This window comes from Lepidothrix coronata, unplaced genomic scaffold (assembly GCF_001604755.1).
Source record: "Lepidothrix coronata isolate B3197 unplaced genomic scaffold, Lepidothrix_coronata-1.0 Scaffold41, whole genome shotgun sequence".
NCBI lineage: Eukaryota > Metazoa > Chordata > Aves > Passeriformes > Pipridae > Lepidothrix > Lepidothrix coronata.
The window spans coordinates 3,545,084-3,562,458 of NW_016690221.1; the positions used below are offsets into that span (position 1 = coordinate 3,545,084).

The following is a 17,375-nucleotide window of genomic DNA, read 5'->3' on the forward strand; positions in this document are numbered from 1 at the left end:
GGCTCAAAACTATTATGGTATTTGCTGTGCTTTTATACGTGTTAAGTTTCATGGCAGATACATTTATTTCCACAGTCAGAAAGCATTTCAAGTTATGAGTGAGGCAAACCTTCACTCTCTCTCTCTCCTCTCCCTCAAAAGACATTTTCTTCACCTTCCCTCCAGCAGTAATTGCTGTTCCTAATCCCTACATACTATATGTATACAGTGCATTTATATCCACATGTAAATGTACCAAAAATGCTCTGTCTTACAACAGAGTAATTTGTATTTTCCACGCATGATGAAATGTCCCTGTAAGCAACTTCTAAACACGGCTTACTTAATGGAAATAATAGTATTCTTTTGCAAGATTTAATACATTTGAGAATAATTCAAAGAAATTTCTTAAGGTATGAAGACGACTAAAAAGGGGGGGGTACATCTCTTTAGGAAATATCTATGCTTTATATATATATATATATATTCCTGCTCCTCACTTAAGCAACTCACTGAAAGTTGCAACCTTACCCAGCCTGTAATTGTGTGAAACCATTTACTTGTGCCAGTTTAGCTCTCTATTCTTTCACTTTGTAAGAGCAGAACAGCATGTCTAAATCCATTACTTTGGGGGTGACATATGACACAGTTTATATGGGAAATAAAGAAAGAACTGGCAGACACACCACATATTTTATGGAGGTTTTACAAGCAAACAAACTTAGTACATTTTCCTTTATTACAGATACTTTTCAAGTTGGTTTCTCAGCACTGAAAGTAAGTGAAGCCCTTACCTTTTCCATCGGGAGCTGAATGGATGCTTTGCAGTCTGAAAATTCAATTGTAATACTGGGTCCTTGGATTTCTGTGACTACATATTGCAGTTTCTGTGATTCCTTCAGCATCTTCCTGTTACTTCCCCCAAACTTGCCCAGCACACGATAAGCCACGTGAGAGATGCTGTCGGCGGGGTTGCGCAGAGTGCGCCACAGAGCCTGCATTCCAAACGGGACATGGGCTGAGCAGAATCACTGCAACACTTTTCAAGTTTAATGCAAAAAATATTTCAAGGCTAAAGCATGTGCAAGCACTCTATTAGGGGAAATAGCCACATTTAAAACATTGTTCTGAACTTTAGCCACATCATCTTCATTGCATACATAAGACTTAATGACGTGTTGAAGGTAATTGGCTTTTCTTGTTTTTTGTTTTGTTTTTTAAATGATCCAATTCCAATTATTCTCTCATTAATCACTGCTCATTAAATTATTGCTACTGGGTCCCACATCTTAACTTTAACCCTGTAACCAAGTATATAGAAGGAACAATTCATTCACTTCTAATTTTCAGAGTTTTCAGCTTAACAGCACAACAACAACTGTCCTTTTACACACACATCTGGCTGGTATGGTTCTCATGACAGATTTTTCAAGTTTTTATAACCAAAGCTTCATACAAATTTCTAACAATATTTAGCAAATCAATGACCTCTTGTGGTCTAACAGGAAACAACACATTTACCTGCATTAGCTCAGCTCGAACTGGCTGAATATGATCATACAGGAAGTCTGGCTGCAAGTTATCCACACACAATTCCAGAGTTCTTAAGCCTTGGCTAACCAGGGTCTGGGATCCATTGAGAGCTGACACCAAGGGGTCCATCAGCATTGGCAGATAGGGCAGCAGTGAGCTCAAACGAACAGGCACAGTGAGGCAGAGCTCTACAAACAAGTCCTTCATGTGTTGTTTATGAAGCCCACTTTGTAACATATTAAGTCCTGAAAATCATGGATAAGTTACACACTCAAAGGGAAAAGATAGTACCCAGCTTATTGTTACAAATTGCTATTTCCTAAATGCTGAACAACCTGACATTTTTAAATTCTGCAGAGCTTATAGGTCTGTAAATAATGGATTTACAAAATATTATGCAATCCATAATTCTAACTCACATCTAAGGATTTCATGCAGAGAATGCTTTTATAGGTACATGCATACAGAAGGGAAGAGTATCTATGCATATTGCAAAGTTTGATACTAGATTCAACAAAGCAGCATTTGAATACAGCAGATAAAAAAAAAGAAAAAAGATAACTGGACTCAAACTTCAGCCTTGTAACTATAAAAAAAATCCCACACAGAACAAATTGTTTTTAAAATATTGGGAGTCCTGAAAAGAAACATTTAATGAGTTCAAGGACATTCACTGTCTCCTACAGCCTAAGCATATTCCCCAAGTTATTTTTCTCCCCATGAAGATTCCACATACTCCATAAACCAAGCAACCTCTTCTACACTGACACATTCTACATAATGATTTATTGTTAATGGACATACTTCCTAACCACAATAAAAACTGTTCCTACAGTTGTAGATGAGAACCAGTTACAGTCCTGAAATAGTTCCAATTAGCTTGTCCTTAGGTTTAAGTAGTTCTCCACATTTCCTTGTTCACCCTCAATATCTCTGGAACACAGTCCTTGCAAGCACAAACGCTCAATTAATCAAACTGATTGTTATTTCCACTTCTTTCTGCAGACTGGCACTACTTGCATTTCTATTTATAATGCCCTTGCAGGTGCACACACATGCCCTCGACTGCAGAACCACCAGAGCTTTGCTGCAATGCTCTTCCCACAAAACCAGTGATGGCCTGGAAACGTTGCTTCTCCTACTCACTCATCCCTCAATGCTTTATGCCAACAAAGTTACCCACAGCCAAAAAACCAAAGGAAACAAACAAGAAAAGCCCACAAGCCCCACAATAAAAAGCAGAAAAACAAGCAGCAGAAATTGTGAAGCAGCCAAAACTATGGAGCCTGAAGCAGCTGATAGTAAATGAAAATAAGCCACACTCAAGATATTTAATCAACTGCTAAGCTAAAAATCAGAAGCTACTTATCAGGGTTAGGGTTTTAATTTTTTTTGGGGGGGGTTAATTACAGAACATAACTTTATTACTACTATTTGCATAAAAAAAATCAGAAGGTGGGGTGGGGAAAGAAGGTATTGTTCTACCTTGCAGTAAGTTTGGTAACAGCGGCAAGAATTCTTGGTATAACAGATCATGACTGCCTCCTCCAATAGATCTGAACAGTGCTCTGAGCAGCAGGAAATAGTTATAGGGCTCTTTGGCAGTCTGTGCAAGTTCCATAGAGCTGTTCACAATCTTGTGCAAATGTGGCTATAAAGAAAATAAAGCTTGAAGATTAATAAAATACCCATTTTATCACCATCGTACTGTACAGGAGTTCAGCATGAGATTCTGCGAATTTGACACAATGAAAAATCTTTGCTCTAGAGAACCCGGGGATGTGGAGCTGAAATCAGGTGTCAGAATGACAAGAGAAGACACTTGACAATATTAATTTACTCCTGATTTAACTTCATCACTAGTTCTTAATTTCATTTTGAAAGCAAATTCTTTTAAATAAAAAAAAAAAAAAGTTACAGAAGTGGTGGCCTTTCTAGAGCAGAGGACAATAACAGTTTGAAGGAATCATTAAAGAGTTGATAAATACAAGTATTCTCACAGATCAGGGACAAACAGTAACACAATTCTGGATTTTATTAACATCTAAAAAGCTCTCCACATTGCTATGCAAATGTTGCAAATGGCCTCCATCATTCAATTAAATTGTCTACCCAAGGTCCCTATCATCAATCCTGCAGAAACAAAAAAAGGAACAGAAGCATGAAACTGTGAAGGTAGTAAATTACACTCTCTAAATTTCATCTCCAGCTTATAAAATCCAAATGACCTTGATTCTGATGACAAACTACAAGAACTTAAGCAAGATTACATAAATACTGCTTCATATTACTAATGAATATTGCTTCATATTATTGTTATCTTCCAAAGAACCTAGAAAAATTGGTGGGCCCCACTCTGTTCTACACAGTTGCCTGTATCAGAAATTTTGTTTGTCATAAGGTAGAAGGAAGAGAAATGAAATGATGAGAGAACAATCAGTGTTCCATTAAAACCTTAAATATCTTTTCTAAGTATAGGCAGCTGTTGCTTTTATGAGAAGTGCACGGTCTTGCTTCAAGCTCCGCATTTCTAAATTCACTGAATAATGAGATGATCTCATCAACATAAATAGATCCCTGGAATACACAGACAATATGTTGTAAATGGAAAAAAGCAGCATTCCTTAAACCCAGACTTTTCAAGAGCATAGAAATATCTAACTCAAGAGGTAGATGTCATTGAATATGACAGTAGCAAACAACATTCACCACACACAAAAAAGTGATTTCAATCCAAACAAAACTTCTATGTTAACATGGAAACAAAGGTGAAAAATATGTTAGATGTGCATCTTCTGACCATGAAGTTACATGGGTTTATGGCAATCACAGAACACAATCATGGGTTGGCCATTTATACTCAGAATTAGTACACCACTTCAGAGTTCCAAATATGAAGCAAACGTTCACAGAAACCACCTTTTATAAATAAGACAACCGACTTGGCATTTGGAAAAAAAATGGAGATGTATCATTCGGAGTGCTTCAAACATTAAAAGACTCTCAAATGCTAGACAGCATAAAACTCTTAAGAGCCTTGTTTTTAAAACAGACTTGTTTTTAACACAAATGACCTTTACCTTCAGCATTTGTTCATTTTCAGCTGCAAACAGTGAAACAGAGCCAAAGACTAACTTGAACAGCTTGAGATACAGATTGGAGAGTTCCACATTAGAGCCCATTTCTGGCAGCCGGTCCAGGAGATACTCCACCAAAATTGTTGCAAAGAGGGCAGAGGTAGTAGGGTTTGCCAAGAAGGAATTGGCAACAATCTATAAAAGGAAAGCAGAAAGAAGTTAATACTCCTGTAAGAAAAAGAACAAAAGGATAAAAGTACTATCCATTAAAAAAAAACCAAACAAACCCTAAGACTGATTTCCTTCCCCATCTCCACTGCTACCCAAGTGATTCAGGTTGTCCTCAATGGAAAACAATCATATATCTAAGCTGATGTTCAAGTTTAAAGTTTAATTTTAAATGGATATTATAGGATTTGCATTCTGTGAAACAGTAGAACATTAACACAACAACCTGAACAAAATAGCAACTCCACAGTTTTCAATACTGTTCAAGAATAAATTTCATTCATATCTTCTAAAAGTGCTCATGTTTTTACTGCATCACTTTGTCTGGTAAGGTTTTTGAAAATCCACGTTCACGTTATTTTCACAGACTACTTTTTCTATAGACTGCTTCCAGTCCTACATGCTAATTGCAACATTATAATTCCACTTCAGCCATATGTCCCTCAAGGCATAAGCTATTTCCTACATGCTTTTTATTATCAACTTTAAAAAGTAAACAAAAACATACCTGAAGAGCATAGTTTTTTGAGATTCTCTCCACCATGTAAGGAACAGTAGTTTGAAAGATTTCTTTAAAAGTCAAAGGGTTCATCATTGTAAACACACCAGCAAAATGCTCCAGAACTTCCTTTTCCTCTTTCATCCTGACTGTCTGACAGTTTGCTACTCGAACATATGTCTGTCCATTTCCTGCTATTTGAACCTAAATACAGCAATTGAGAAAACACATATACTAGTTACAGAATTTGAGTAACTTTGCCCCCCGTTATTCTTAAAAGTCTTTTGGTAAAAAAACCTTAGATTTAACAGGTTTCATATGCAAGCCCCATACAATTAGAAGTTGGGCAAAAGAGCCAATCATGACAAAAATATTAAAATAGAGCTTTTTCAGCACAGATTTTAAAACTGCGACATTAGGAGTGGAAAAAGATGAGAGCAGGAGATATCAGTGCATTTGTAAAGGTACTTAATACCCAATCACACACATTTACATTTCATCAGTACTGTGTGTAACTGCAGAAGATTAACACAGACATGTGAATGCTTGGACTGATAGCTAAACTATCTGTTTCAAGAAAAGATTGAATCCACCATGTGAAAGAACTATTTTTAGTCTGACCTGCCTGCATAAACACAGACAATAATGGTTGTTAAGAAAACAATCTAGTCCTTGCAAGTGGTACTTTGAAATTTGGAGAATTTCTCAATATCCTTGGTAAAGACTTACTGAAAAAATACTACATGTGAAATTTGTCTTTCAGCTGACAAGTAAATCCTTATTAAAAGATCTAACACAAAATCAACTGTATAAATCAAAGTGTGATGTGAGCAGGTTACATACCTGATAAATATCCAAAGCTTGCATTGCATATTTTACCAGTTTTATATAGATTTGTGTCTCCTTAGGTTGCAACTGTTTATTGGGAATGAATTGTGCTTCTGAAAGAAGAATAAGATAGTAGTTAGCCATTAAAAATACTATTTGCTTTCATGCTAGAGAGTTTTAACTGTAGAATTATGAAAGATAAATATAATTAAATATTAGGCAGCTTTACCCCCGGGAGCTTTGCATGACGTGATGCCCCACGTGATTGTCTTGACACCACAGACCAAAGTTTTCACCAGGCTCCGGCAATCTGTGACCTGGATTGTCTGTTTATCTTCTTTTTCCTTCTCCCCTTGTTTTTCTAATACAGGTACTGGTGTAGGGGCCACTGGAGTGGCTGGGGCAGGAGATGGAACAGGAACAGGGGCTGCATTTGCTGCTGTTGGTACCCCGGGTAACGCGGCTTCGGCAGCGCCGAGCTCAGACTGGGGCTTGCACTTCTTAAAAATCACAGACAGCTGGTACCGGGCTATAGTGTGGAATTTCAGAACAAAGACCTAAGGCACAAAGAGGAAAAGCAAATGAAAGAGTAAGGGAGAGGGAAGGAAAAAGCAAATGTTTCTTCCTCAAAAATCAATCTAAATTTAAAAATACTAATACTGCAAGTCAGCATATCGAGATCAATAAAACAACTATTTCTGAAGTCATTCAAATGAAGCAAACATTTTTAAGCCTATCAAAGTAGTTTGCTTAGTTTAAACAATTGGGGCATTCCCCATTTATAAGAAAAAAAAAAAAGATCAGTAGATCTTCAAAGTGAAGATATTTCAAATTTTACACATTGTGTTGTGCTATACCAAGGACCTGTGAGAAAATTCTCTTTCAGGTTTAAAAAAAAAAAACAACACACCAAAAAGGACTCACACATAACCAGAAGGTATTAAAAAATACCAGTCTTATATGCTATTAAGCAGGGGAAAAAGGTTACAACTACAATTTAAAATAAAATAATAATAAAAAAAAAACCAGCAGTTAAGCTACCATAAAACAGACATTCAGATATTCGGTTTCCTGCTTTGAAACAAGTCACTGGATGAAGCTGATTTCACAAAGTATCTCCACTACACTTGAGATATTATCTGAGCTGCACAGCATTCTAAAAAACCCTTCTCTGAAGCACTTAAGTGAAATACAGTCCACAGGCTGTTTCTACACATCCTCATTTCTGAAGAATGGAGAAATTAAAATGTGATTGACAATGTACTATAAAATAGGATATTCAACTTATTATGAAAAGCTTCAAACAAATCAATACCTCCAGCATTCTCATAAGAATATCTCTACCATTTCCATTTTCTTGTTCACTTTTAGACCTGATACAGTCTACCAAATTTAGCAGAAGCTTGCAAGACATGGTCTGGATACTGCTGGGCAAGGACTCATCATCAATGTTCTTGGCAAACAACTGGACAGCAAGAGAGAGGTCATTGAGTGGCAAATGCTGCCGGACATGATGCACCAGGTCTGCCAGAGTGCTGTAAGCCAGGGGTCTGTCGGTAAACACAGGAAAGGAAGAAAACACCTTGAGTACAGTTAAAATTGTTGTTAACTGGACTTAACAGATAGTTCCTGCCTGGAGTTACTTCCAAATTTCTAAATGTAAATTTTCTATTTTCACATGCAAACCCGGAGTTCACAAGGCTTTTTCGGTTACACAAGGGAATTATGACCTGTGCAATCCACCCAAAGATGCAGCAATCTGTCCCACAACACTGCTGTTACCTCTCTGATCTTTCTTCCCCCCCCTGCAGAACATCCCAGCACATATTTTCATACAGTTCAGAGCAAATTAGCACATTTTAAGCCACGTTCTGAGCAGTGTTGGTGAGCTGTTTCACAATTAATCATTGTTGATTCATTATTCCCAAAGCAGTTATGAAAACTGTTAAATTTTAAAAATCATTTGCTTTTAACCACCAGGTTAAGTATCTAGTACAGCAAATACTTCAAAATCTAATACATGTTGTCAATAAGGTACACTTGATACTTAAGCAAGAGGAAATAATTCTCCTAGTTCATGTACTTTATTATGGTCAGCAAGCTCACCTAAAATCTAGACTATTGAAGACACAGAAAGTAAGTATTGTCCCCACGTACTTTTTCAATTGCAAATGAGTAAGTTTTAATGTACTCATTGATAAAACAGTTTAAATCTCATTCAGATTTTACACTGGACATAAGATTAAAGGTGTTTCATGAAATACTGGCAGATATTGAGTTGATTCCACTGTGACCACTGTTTTGCCTCTGCTCTGCCACTTAAAAAAATGAAATCATTTTCATTCACCCATTTATCTCATTCTGCCCTACACTCACCCTACCATGCTAAAGTATTAAACAACAGCCTCTCCTTACAGCAGCACAAGTCCTGCCAATAAAACAATCTAATAAAATTAGTTCTTTGAAGCAAAGATTTAGGACTCTATACAGACATTCCTGTAAATATTAATAACTTCAAAAGTAACCACCCCTGCCAGGCACTTAAATAGCTTTTCTAAACTCTGTCCTACCTTAGTGTCTCTCTGGCAGTGTATCCAGAGCCAATAAGTAGAGATTCATCAAACAGCTTGTCCATAGATGGAATAAATTCTATAATTTAAAAAACAGAGAGAAAAATGAAAATGCTATACGTAATGATTGGCAAAGAAAATAATCAAAATAAGATAGTTAAGCATTACACCACTCAACTTAGGTATTCAAACCTAAGTCAGGAAGTGGGTTTATTACAAAATTAATTCCTGAAGCTTATAAAAGGGCATGTTATTAAGGAGAGGCTGAAAAAGGTAGAACAAATAAGCTAATTTATTTAGAAAAATAGCAAAGGAACAGCTTTCCATGTGACCACAATAGTAAATTCCAGGACTAGGAAACAAGCTTAGCTTTTTCCTTTGGCAATCTAACAAGATTTGAGACATTGCACTACCCCAGAACTGCTGTTAGCAGAAGGAAAAGGAAGGGGACCACACAGTCAAGTAAGTACACTCATCTCCAATTGTGCAATTCTGCCAGAATAGGACATGTCCACCAAACCTCGTTACTTCAGGCAGACCAAAAATGCTAGAGACAAATACTATGAGCAAACATATGGTATGAGCTTTTGACAGAACTACTTCCATTCAGGTTAACAAATTAGTACTGTAAAATATCCATACAATTGTAGGCACAATTACAAACCACCACAAATTTGTATCATCACATGGTGATTACGTGGAAAGCTAGAGAAGCCAGTTGGTCAGTCTGCCACCTTATTCAGATGACTTCATTTTTTAAGGAAAAAGAAAAAAACGCAGAACAAAAAATCACACCTACACCCAAAACAATCAGAAGCATGGTACAGCCCAAACCAAATAAGCAATCTGCCTCTTGAATACACAGAAACAGCTGAAATCTTCCCACTTTATAGGTACATTTATAAGAAGTTCTACATACGGCTCCTCAGGTCTGTTGTCAGGATGTGTTTAGCAGCAATCAGAAGCTCCTTCCGGAGATGGGCTGTTTCAGCTGGACAATTGGAGAGCAACTGCAACATTCCTTTGACCATTTGCTGAGAATATTTAGTCACTAATTCCTACAACAAAAAAATAACATGAGTACAACAACTACTATGACATTCTGTTCTTGTTTTACATTTGCAAAATAACGTTCAAATAAAATTCATTTGTTGCTCTTTAAAAAGTCTACTTCTAAAACTAAAATACAATAGTCATTCCCTAAATGCCCAGGGAGGAGGAATGGAGCATTTTCACTTCGCATTCACATGAGGATGCTTCTGAGAGGATAACCAAGTACAGCCCCACCTTCAAATTTGTTACACAAATGCTCCTCTCTCCAGTCCCTGATGCACTGCAGTCATGCTGGTCACTTGCCTGCCATAAAGCAACTAGAAATCTGTTGCATTAAGTAACAAAGCAATAAAAATTCATCCTACCTGGTAAATTCTGATGATATAAGCCAGAAAAGACAATGTTTTAATCTGAGCAGCGATGAGATCAGCATACAGTTCCTTGTTGTAAAGTTTGTGTTGCCTGAAAGTAAATTGAACAGTGGTTACGATTTTGTTCCTCCTCTTTAATACCTTCACTCAACAAATTCCCCAAAGTTTCTAATTACATCATCTTCTAGTGAGGCTCTTGCTTCATAAGGGAATAAAATCACCACGGGAGAGCCCATTTTCAACAAGCCCTCTGTCATTCACATTCCCAGCAGCACCGTGTGCTCCGAGCAGAAATGCACAGCCCTGAGGCAGCCACACAATTTTCAACTTCCTACAGAAAGCCAAGCCAATACAAAGCATCAAATATTTGGCTCCTTTCCCCTCACTGGGGCAATTTTTTTTTCTCCAAGCAATACTCTCTCCCACAGACTTGTCTGTCTCTCTCAAGTTTCAACCACTTATTCACCACGGATTTTATCAGAGGCATATAAGGGAAATATTCAGACTTGCTAATTACTTCATCTAAAGGACTTGGACTATTTTTAGTCAGATAACTGTTGCTACTTTTGAGATTAAAAGCAGTAAGACTATAAGCAAAAATCACAAAATATAAAACAACAAAATTTCAGGGCCTACTGAATGGCAGGTTTAAGTTGTTTATCCCAAACATCAAAATACTTTCAAAATGTTCTTACCTTGCTTGAGCAGAAACTTGTATTATAATAGTGTTCATAATCAAGGGCACAAATTCAGCTACTACATTATGAATGTTCAGTTTGTAGAGCTTAAAAAAAAATAAAGTATTATTAGAGAAATTTACAAGTCACACTTGCAGTCAACTTATTTGAGAACTAATCAAAAAAAATTAAAACATCTCAGCAGCTTATTTTGAGATGATACTTTAATCTCAAAAATACATTACATTCATTTTTACTAACATGTGAGCTAGCAGAAGTTAGACAAACCATTCAGAAATAGGAAGTATTTACATACAAAATACTGCAGTACACTAACCTGATACATGAGAACAACAATAATAGGTAGCTCAGCCAAGACCTTCAGCGATAAAGATCCTCTGGGAATTATTGAATGCTGGAAGAAAGAATAGATGCTTTATAAACAGCTTAACTATTAATTCAAAAAAGTATTTAAAATACACTTTTACAAAAACTGCTCATTTTAATAGCACTACACTTGGCAATACTGACATTTAAAAAGCACAAAATCATTTGGCATTATATTAAATAAAAATCTTGTAATTACAGCTGCATAGAAAATACCTGAAAAGTGTCGATCAGCTTCTGAGGATAAACTTTCATAAGAAAAACAAGCAAAAAGAGTCTATTACTTTTACCTGGCCTTCTAATTTGTGGTATTGTGATACAGACAGTCTCACAGGCAAGGAGCAGTTGGAATACTCACTGTTCTGGTCTCGCTATCCTCTCGCTCAGGGTTTACTTTCACCACAATGGTTGTGATCATGCCAACCATCTCAGGGGTGGGAACAGTGTTCTCCGGAATCACCTGAGGATTCTCAAAATACCGATTCTACAAGCAAAGAGCAGAAGAAAAAACATAATAATGCTACTAATAGTCAAAAGGCCTTTTATCCCCTTAGAACTGCCCCACAGAATTTTTCCCCAGAGCAGTCTTTTCCTCTCCGTGTGTGATGCTCCAACTGCAGGGTCTGTCAGGGCCGGACACACAGCCTGAGACCTCCCCCACTACAGAGAGCAGCGGAAAAGCAACCCCACCCAAGGGGGTTCTTTTGCTACACAAAAACACCCAAACAGTTACTCTGTATCAGGGAGGAAGCTCAGACATCCACCTCCCTCCCTTCCCCCAGAAAAAGACACATTTGGCTACATGGAAACAACTGTAGCCACAGCACTGGCGCTTTAGTGTCTTACTGAAGTTCGCCTCTATTTTCTCTGCGCTAGAAACAGAAGGTTCTCCAAATCAAAAATCTAAATGTCTCCATTTTTAGACATATTTTTTGATAAATATAGCCACTAAAACTGTATTTAATTTGGATCACTAGATACAAAAATAATTATGAGATAAAATAAAGAAATAAAAACTAGTTTTCTGACTGTAGCAAGGGCAATTTAAGAAATAAAAAGCTTACCACTACTTTTGGAAGTTCCTTGTAAATCTGTTTCACAAAGTCCAAGAAATGATGGATCTAGGAAGGAAGAAGTCAGTTTACCATAAATAAATTTTAAAAAACCCCCACCATATTAGAACTTCTGTATTTACAGTACAATTACATAAAATCTCTACTCAACAGTACAGCATATTTTTCATGATAATTGAAAACAATCTGAAAGTGTCCTCCTATTTCCTTCTGTTATGTCAATATTAATTCGAATTTCACTCGGAAAGACTCCAATCCACCTACCATCTCAACATAGTTCCAAACACAGTGTTATTAGAAATAATTACTATGAAACAACTAAGTCTTCACAGGAAAAGACCATGGGAAAAAGGCAACTTTTAAATACTCCTTGATGAGTTACAGGAGAAAAGAAGGGGATAGGGGGAAGACAATCATAACATTCCTGTTCCAGGATTTTCCCTTCACAAACCAAAAAGGCATCAGTTCTCTTCCTTTGTATGGGAATTCTATTCCTTAGTCTGATCATATTGTCCATAAGCCCTTGAAGCAAGGACAACCAGACCTTAAGAGTTTGGTTTTTAATCAGGGTTGGTAGCACTATGCAATCCTTTTAAAAATTACTTAATGGTTAAAAAAAATAATTAAATACATGGCTTCCATAACAGGTCAGGCAACATAAAAGGACAGCAGGAAAACAAATCAACCAATCCACTAGAAGAAAACAGCAATTCTGAAGAGCATGGCAGTAAGTTCTATAGCATATAAAAAGATTTATGACCTACTTCTTGAGTGACTGGTGGTCGGAACTGTTTGTGCAATTCAATAATTATTCTTAAGCAAATTAGTACATTTTCTTCATTCTCCGTCTGAAAAAAAAGAATCTTTAGTGAGTTCACTGCTAAATTCTTCAACTACTCTGTAAGTACTTCAAAACCCTATAAATTATATTCTTCTCAATAATCTAAAGTGCTCCATTAATATGAATTTGCATGAGCAAGATGCCTTTCCTTTGATACCTTGTAGTCCTAGAGTGGTTAAAATTAAATCCAACCCTATGGGAACAAAACCCAGAACTTTCAACCACTCTGTACCATCAGACCTGTTCCTAGTGCCTCTCAGACAGAGAGACCCATGTGGGGCTATTTAAACACCTCTGCCTACAGTAGGCTCTTTTCTGGGAGCTTCAAATGACAGTGTTTTCAATTCCAAGAAAGAAAACAAACTCTCTAGAATAAGCTCTCTGCCAAGAAATCTTGTCCAGCATGAGAACAGTTCCCTGCATTTGTAAAATCCACATTTTCAAAGGGCAGAACAGAACATGCAGAAAACCTGTTTGTGCTAAGAGATGACATGGGTGAAGCCTAAATAGAATGCCCTTCCACTCCTGATCCAGTAGCACAGCTACTGAAAATTCTACTCCCGGCAAATTTTGGACATGAAGAAAGTAGAGGAAAATACTTCTGAAAATTTGAAACAGTTTTAAAAGGAAAAAAAGTACCTCTAGAAATCTAAACATCACAGACAGGATATTTTTGGTATGAAGACGAAGATGTTCATTGGTTGGTATTCTGTGAATTATTTCAAGCACAAGCTTTCGGAGTTGCTGTAAAAAAAAAAAATAAAACAAAGATATGACAGAACTTTTTTAAAAGCCCTCAAAACCCAAAAAGGGGTTACAACATCTTTTTCAGCTTAAGACTTCCGCATGCTTAAATAGAAAAAAAAGCGCCATTTTATTTCATGTAGATACAGGCTTATATACAAACACATAATGCTTCCTACACATGTGTGAATTAAGGGAAATTTAACAAATTTACAGTTGAAAAATGAAAGTTTTCAAACTTTTTTTAAGGAATGCAATTTAAAGTATTTAATGACAAAGATTCAACTTTTGCCTTTCATTCCTAACCCTCAGTAAAGTCAGTAATTTGTAACATAACAGTGTAGAGTATTTCTGCAAGAAAGCCAATCCTGTCACACCTAATTTTTCCTTATTTTTCATAGAAGCCCAGATTTGCAAAGTTTATCTGTAACTTACTTAGAAACTGGACTTTTTCAATTTCACTCCAAATGACAGATCTATTTTTAACAAGCCTATACATAAATCAGTTCATTAGGTTAATCAAGGACTTCACTGCAAAAAGACAAGAGATGCTCCAAACAGTTTACCTGTGCTGGCTTCTCCTGCAGAAACTGAACTTCTCCATCCTGTAGAAAGGTGAGAAACCGAGGGATGATGTGTTCCAGGAACGTAGAATATTGAGGGGATGATGTCACATTCTAATTAAGAACAAAAAATGGGGANTATAATAGACATTACACAGATTAGATTTAGTTACATTCTGCTGACACACTACAGAGCACTACCAGTGAAGCAAGCAAAGGGGAATACAAATTAATTCCTTTACTCTCTATGAAGAAACCGTGAAGAAAAAAACTCATGCTCAAACAAAAAATTTTTAAGAAACAAGAATCAAACCTATCAAATGTTTTCATCCAGAAATTGGTTTAGAAGAGCCATATGCTCTGCTAGCCCAGAACAACATTCCAACAGCCAGCCCAACTGGCACTGCCACGTAGGTAGTACTGTGGGGAAGCACCTCAGTTTTAAACCTCACCTCAAGAAGTCCTCCAGAATCATCAATCCATGTTCAGTTCTACATCCAAATCAATAATGCACCCGACAGAATTTGAACATGAATTTCAGAATGGCCACATAATAACTAAGTATTCACCTATAATTTCTGTTAACACAAGGTTAACTTGAGTCCCACATTTTCTCTGCTGCATCTGACAACTCCTCTCTCACTTCTATACTATGGAACTACTAAGAGGAATCACAAGGGCCTCTGTTTCACAAGGGCACAATACACATTTGAACCAAATAAAGGAAAGCATTAAATACAGAGATTTCCATTCAAAAAATGGAAGAAAAATCTCTGACTTCACTTTTATTTAAATGCTTACTGAATAAAGACTAGGGAATGAAAGCTCTATAAGTTCAAACGTAATTCCTTCAACAACCTGCCTAATTCCTAAATACAAACCTAAAATCAATGACCTGTAACTGTTTAAATTATAAGTCACGAGACACTAACATTAATCTTTCAACCACATAAAACCAGAAATCAAGCCAACATACACTAAGCACATGAAAGGCTGCCACTGCAGAAGGTTGGGGTTTTTTTGTTGGGGTTTTGTTGTTTGGGCTTTTTTTCTTTTTATTTACCTCAAAATTCTCACTGACTTCTTGCATCATTTTCAATTTGGTTTCATCAGCTGAAAATGGAAATTGAAGCAAAAAAATGTAAATGTAAAACTAGATCACGGAGGAAAGCACCAGGCTCATTGATCAAAGAAGCAATCAGATCTTATCAGTTTAGCTATCATCGCCCAGTTATAAGGCACACCATTCTCTCAACCACCACACAACTACACACGCACTCAACTCACTCACTTTGGCTCACGCAAGTATTGCTCATCACTTTGCTTCTTCAAAAATCAAAACTCAAACAAAATTCAAAGTGAATTTGACATTGATCTACTGCCTGAGCAGTACTGCAACACTTGTGAAACAAACTACTGAAGAACTGTAATTTTCAATAAGAAAAAAACTCTCTTACGTGTATTGACATCTGTAAGAGCAGCCACAAACTGAAGGTATTTTTTCATCAAAGTGGTTTGGTCCACCACCGTAGGCCCTTGTGCTGAAACAAATGCCATCTTGAAGGAGGAAAGGTCAGCTTTCAGTACCTAAAATCAACACACCTACAAAAGAATAAATAAGTATTTGTTAGTTTATATGGCTGGTTAACAGCCGCTATCAGATCACTACATCCATTTTTCTGACCTATTGAAGGGGACCACCTTTTCCATAAGCCACAGCTGTCACGTTTACTTAAGCTTACAAATACAATGCCAAGCATGTACAGCACTCACTGCAACAGGAATGCACTAACAGATACAAGTGGTTATTGGGCTCTTTCCACCACAGCCCAAACATCCTCGCATTTTGCTTGGTTCCATCTCTCCCAGCAGCAGGCTCCAGGCTCGAGAATGCTCCCAACACCGCACACCTGTTATCCTGTCACCCAGGATCCCAAACTTACAGCTCCCCTCGGACACACCTCAGCGGGACTCACTCCCAGCGGTACCCGAAGTTGTCCACGAGCTGCCTTTCTCGCTCGTAAAGAAACCTAAAACCACATTCATCTTGAGAGACGGGCGGCCTCCCCGCTGCCCTGGGCGGTTTCTGTCCGCGCTCCTCACGGCCTCCATGGCCGGGGGCGCCTCCAAACGCCCCCCGGGACGCCCCTCACCTTCCCCGCCGCAGCGCTGCTCGCACCAGCTCCTCCCCGCGGCCAGGGCGCCATCACGCCGGCCCCATCTTCGCCCTGCGAACAGGGGCACCCGTGAGCGGCCGCGCCGGCGCCTCCCCCGCCCCTCAGCGCTGCCGGTGCCGCGCTCGGCCCGAGGCCTCCGGCGGCGGTGCCGGCGGCGCTCCGGCCGCTTCCTCCTGCCCGCGGCGCGCCGGTCCCGCCCCGCCGGCAGCGCCGCGCCGGCCTCGCCCCACACCGCTCCGCTCCACCCCAGCCCGGGCCGGGCCGGGCCCCGCCAGGGCGCTGCCCCCGCGCTCCTCACCCCGCGGCTCCCGGGCCCGGCTCGGCCGCGGCGCCCCGGGTCCCTCCTTTGTTGCTGCCAGAGGCCGCCGGCAGCGCATGGGCGCGACGGAAGCGCCCGCGCTCAGTTCCGGCCGCCTCCTCCCGGTGCCGCCTCCCGCGCCTCTCCCGGGGCGGAGGCCAGGGAGGAGGCTGGCGCGGAGTTCCGCGGTACCGCCCGGTCCCTTCACTGGCCCCGGTGCCACCCCTGCCTTGAGCCGCCCCAGCTCGGCGCTGCCTGAGGCGAGCCCCGCCCGCCCCCTCGGCCCCGGTAACAGCGGGCGAGAGTTACCGAGGCAGACGCGGCCGCTGCCGGTCCCTCCGGCCGGCACGGCTCGACCCGGCCCGCCGGCGCCCCGGGAGAGCGGCGGCAGGGCTGGAATCCAAGCAGAGGGGGCTGATCCGCCAGGAGAAACAAAACCGCAACCAGGAGTGACAAAGGGCTTCGAATGAGGAGTTT

At 39.2% G+C, this 17,375-nt stretch overlaps 1 protein-coding gene across 3 annotated transcripts in view; it reads right to left on the minus strand.

The window, feature by feature from the left end:
- Positions 1 to 16,967, minus strand: part of TRRAP (transformation/transcription domain associated protein) — a 75,854-nt gene extending 58,887 nt beyond the window's left edge. Inside the window, exons 1-21 of one of the 3 annotated variants that reach the window (XM_017813560.1) lie at positions 16,899 to 16,967; positions 15,881 to 16,025; positions 15,487 to 15,536; positions 14,427 to 14,537; positions 13,756 to 13,860; positions 13,040 to 13,123; positions 12,267 to 12,323; positions 11,561 to 11,686; positions 11,153 to 11,230; positions 10,834 to 10,922; positions 10,133 to 10,229; positions 9,634 to 9,772; positions 8,715 to 8,793; positions 7,460 to 7,694; positions 6,374 to 6,701; positions 6,160 to 6,257; positions 5,326 to 5,520; positions 4,593 to 4,784; positions 2,998 to 3,163; positions 1,501 to 1,757; positions 774 to 974 (exon numbers count right to left, since the gene is read on the minus strand). In XM_017813560.1, coding sequence (XP_017669049.1) covers positions 774 to 974; positions 1,501 to 1,757; positions 2,998 to 3,163; positions 4,593 to 4,784; positions 5,326 to 5,520; positions 6,160 to 6,257; positions 6,374 to 6,701; positions 7,460 to 7,694; positions 8,715 to 8,793; positions 9,634 to 9,772; positions 10,133 to 10,229; positions 10,834 to 10,922; positions 11,153 to 11,230; positions 11,561 to 11,686; positions 12,267 to 12,323; positions 13,040 to 13,123; positions 13,756 to 13,860; positions 14,427 to 14,537; positions 15,487 to 15,536; positions 15,881 to 15,980 — 2,787 coding nt within the window. In that variant the 5' untranslated portion in view covers positions 15,981 to 16,025; positions 16,899 to 16,967. Of the gene's footprint in view, positions 1 to 773; positions 975 to 1,500; positions 1,758 to 2,997; positions 3,164 to 4,592; positions 4,785 to 5,325; positions 5,521 to 6,159; positions 6,258 to 6,373; positions 6,702 to 7,459; positions 7,695 to 8,714; positions 8,794 to 9,633; positions 9,773 to 10,132; positions 10,230 to 10,833; positions 10,923 to 11,152; positions 11,231 to 11,560; positions 11,687 to 12,266; positions 12,324 to 13,039; positions 13,124 to 13,755; positions 13,861 to 14,426; positions 14,538 to 15,486; positions 15,537 to 15,880; positions 16,026 to 16,384; positions 16,406 to 16,576; positions 16,652 to 16,898 lie in introns of those variants that run through there. The other 2 variants (XM_017813561.1, XM_017813562.1) reach the window with 2 other exon arrangements.
- Positions 16,968 to 17,375: the final 408 nt, after the last annotated feature.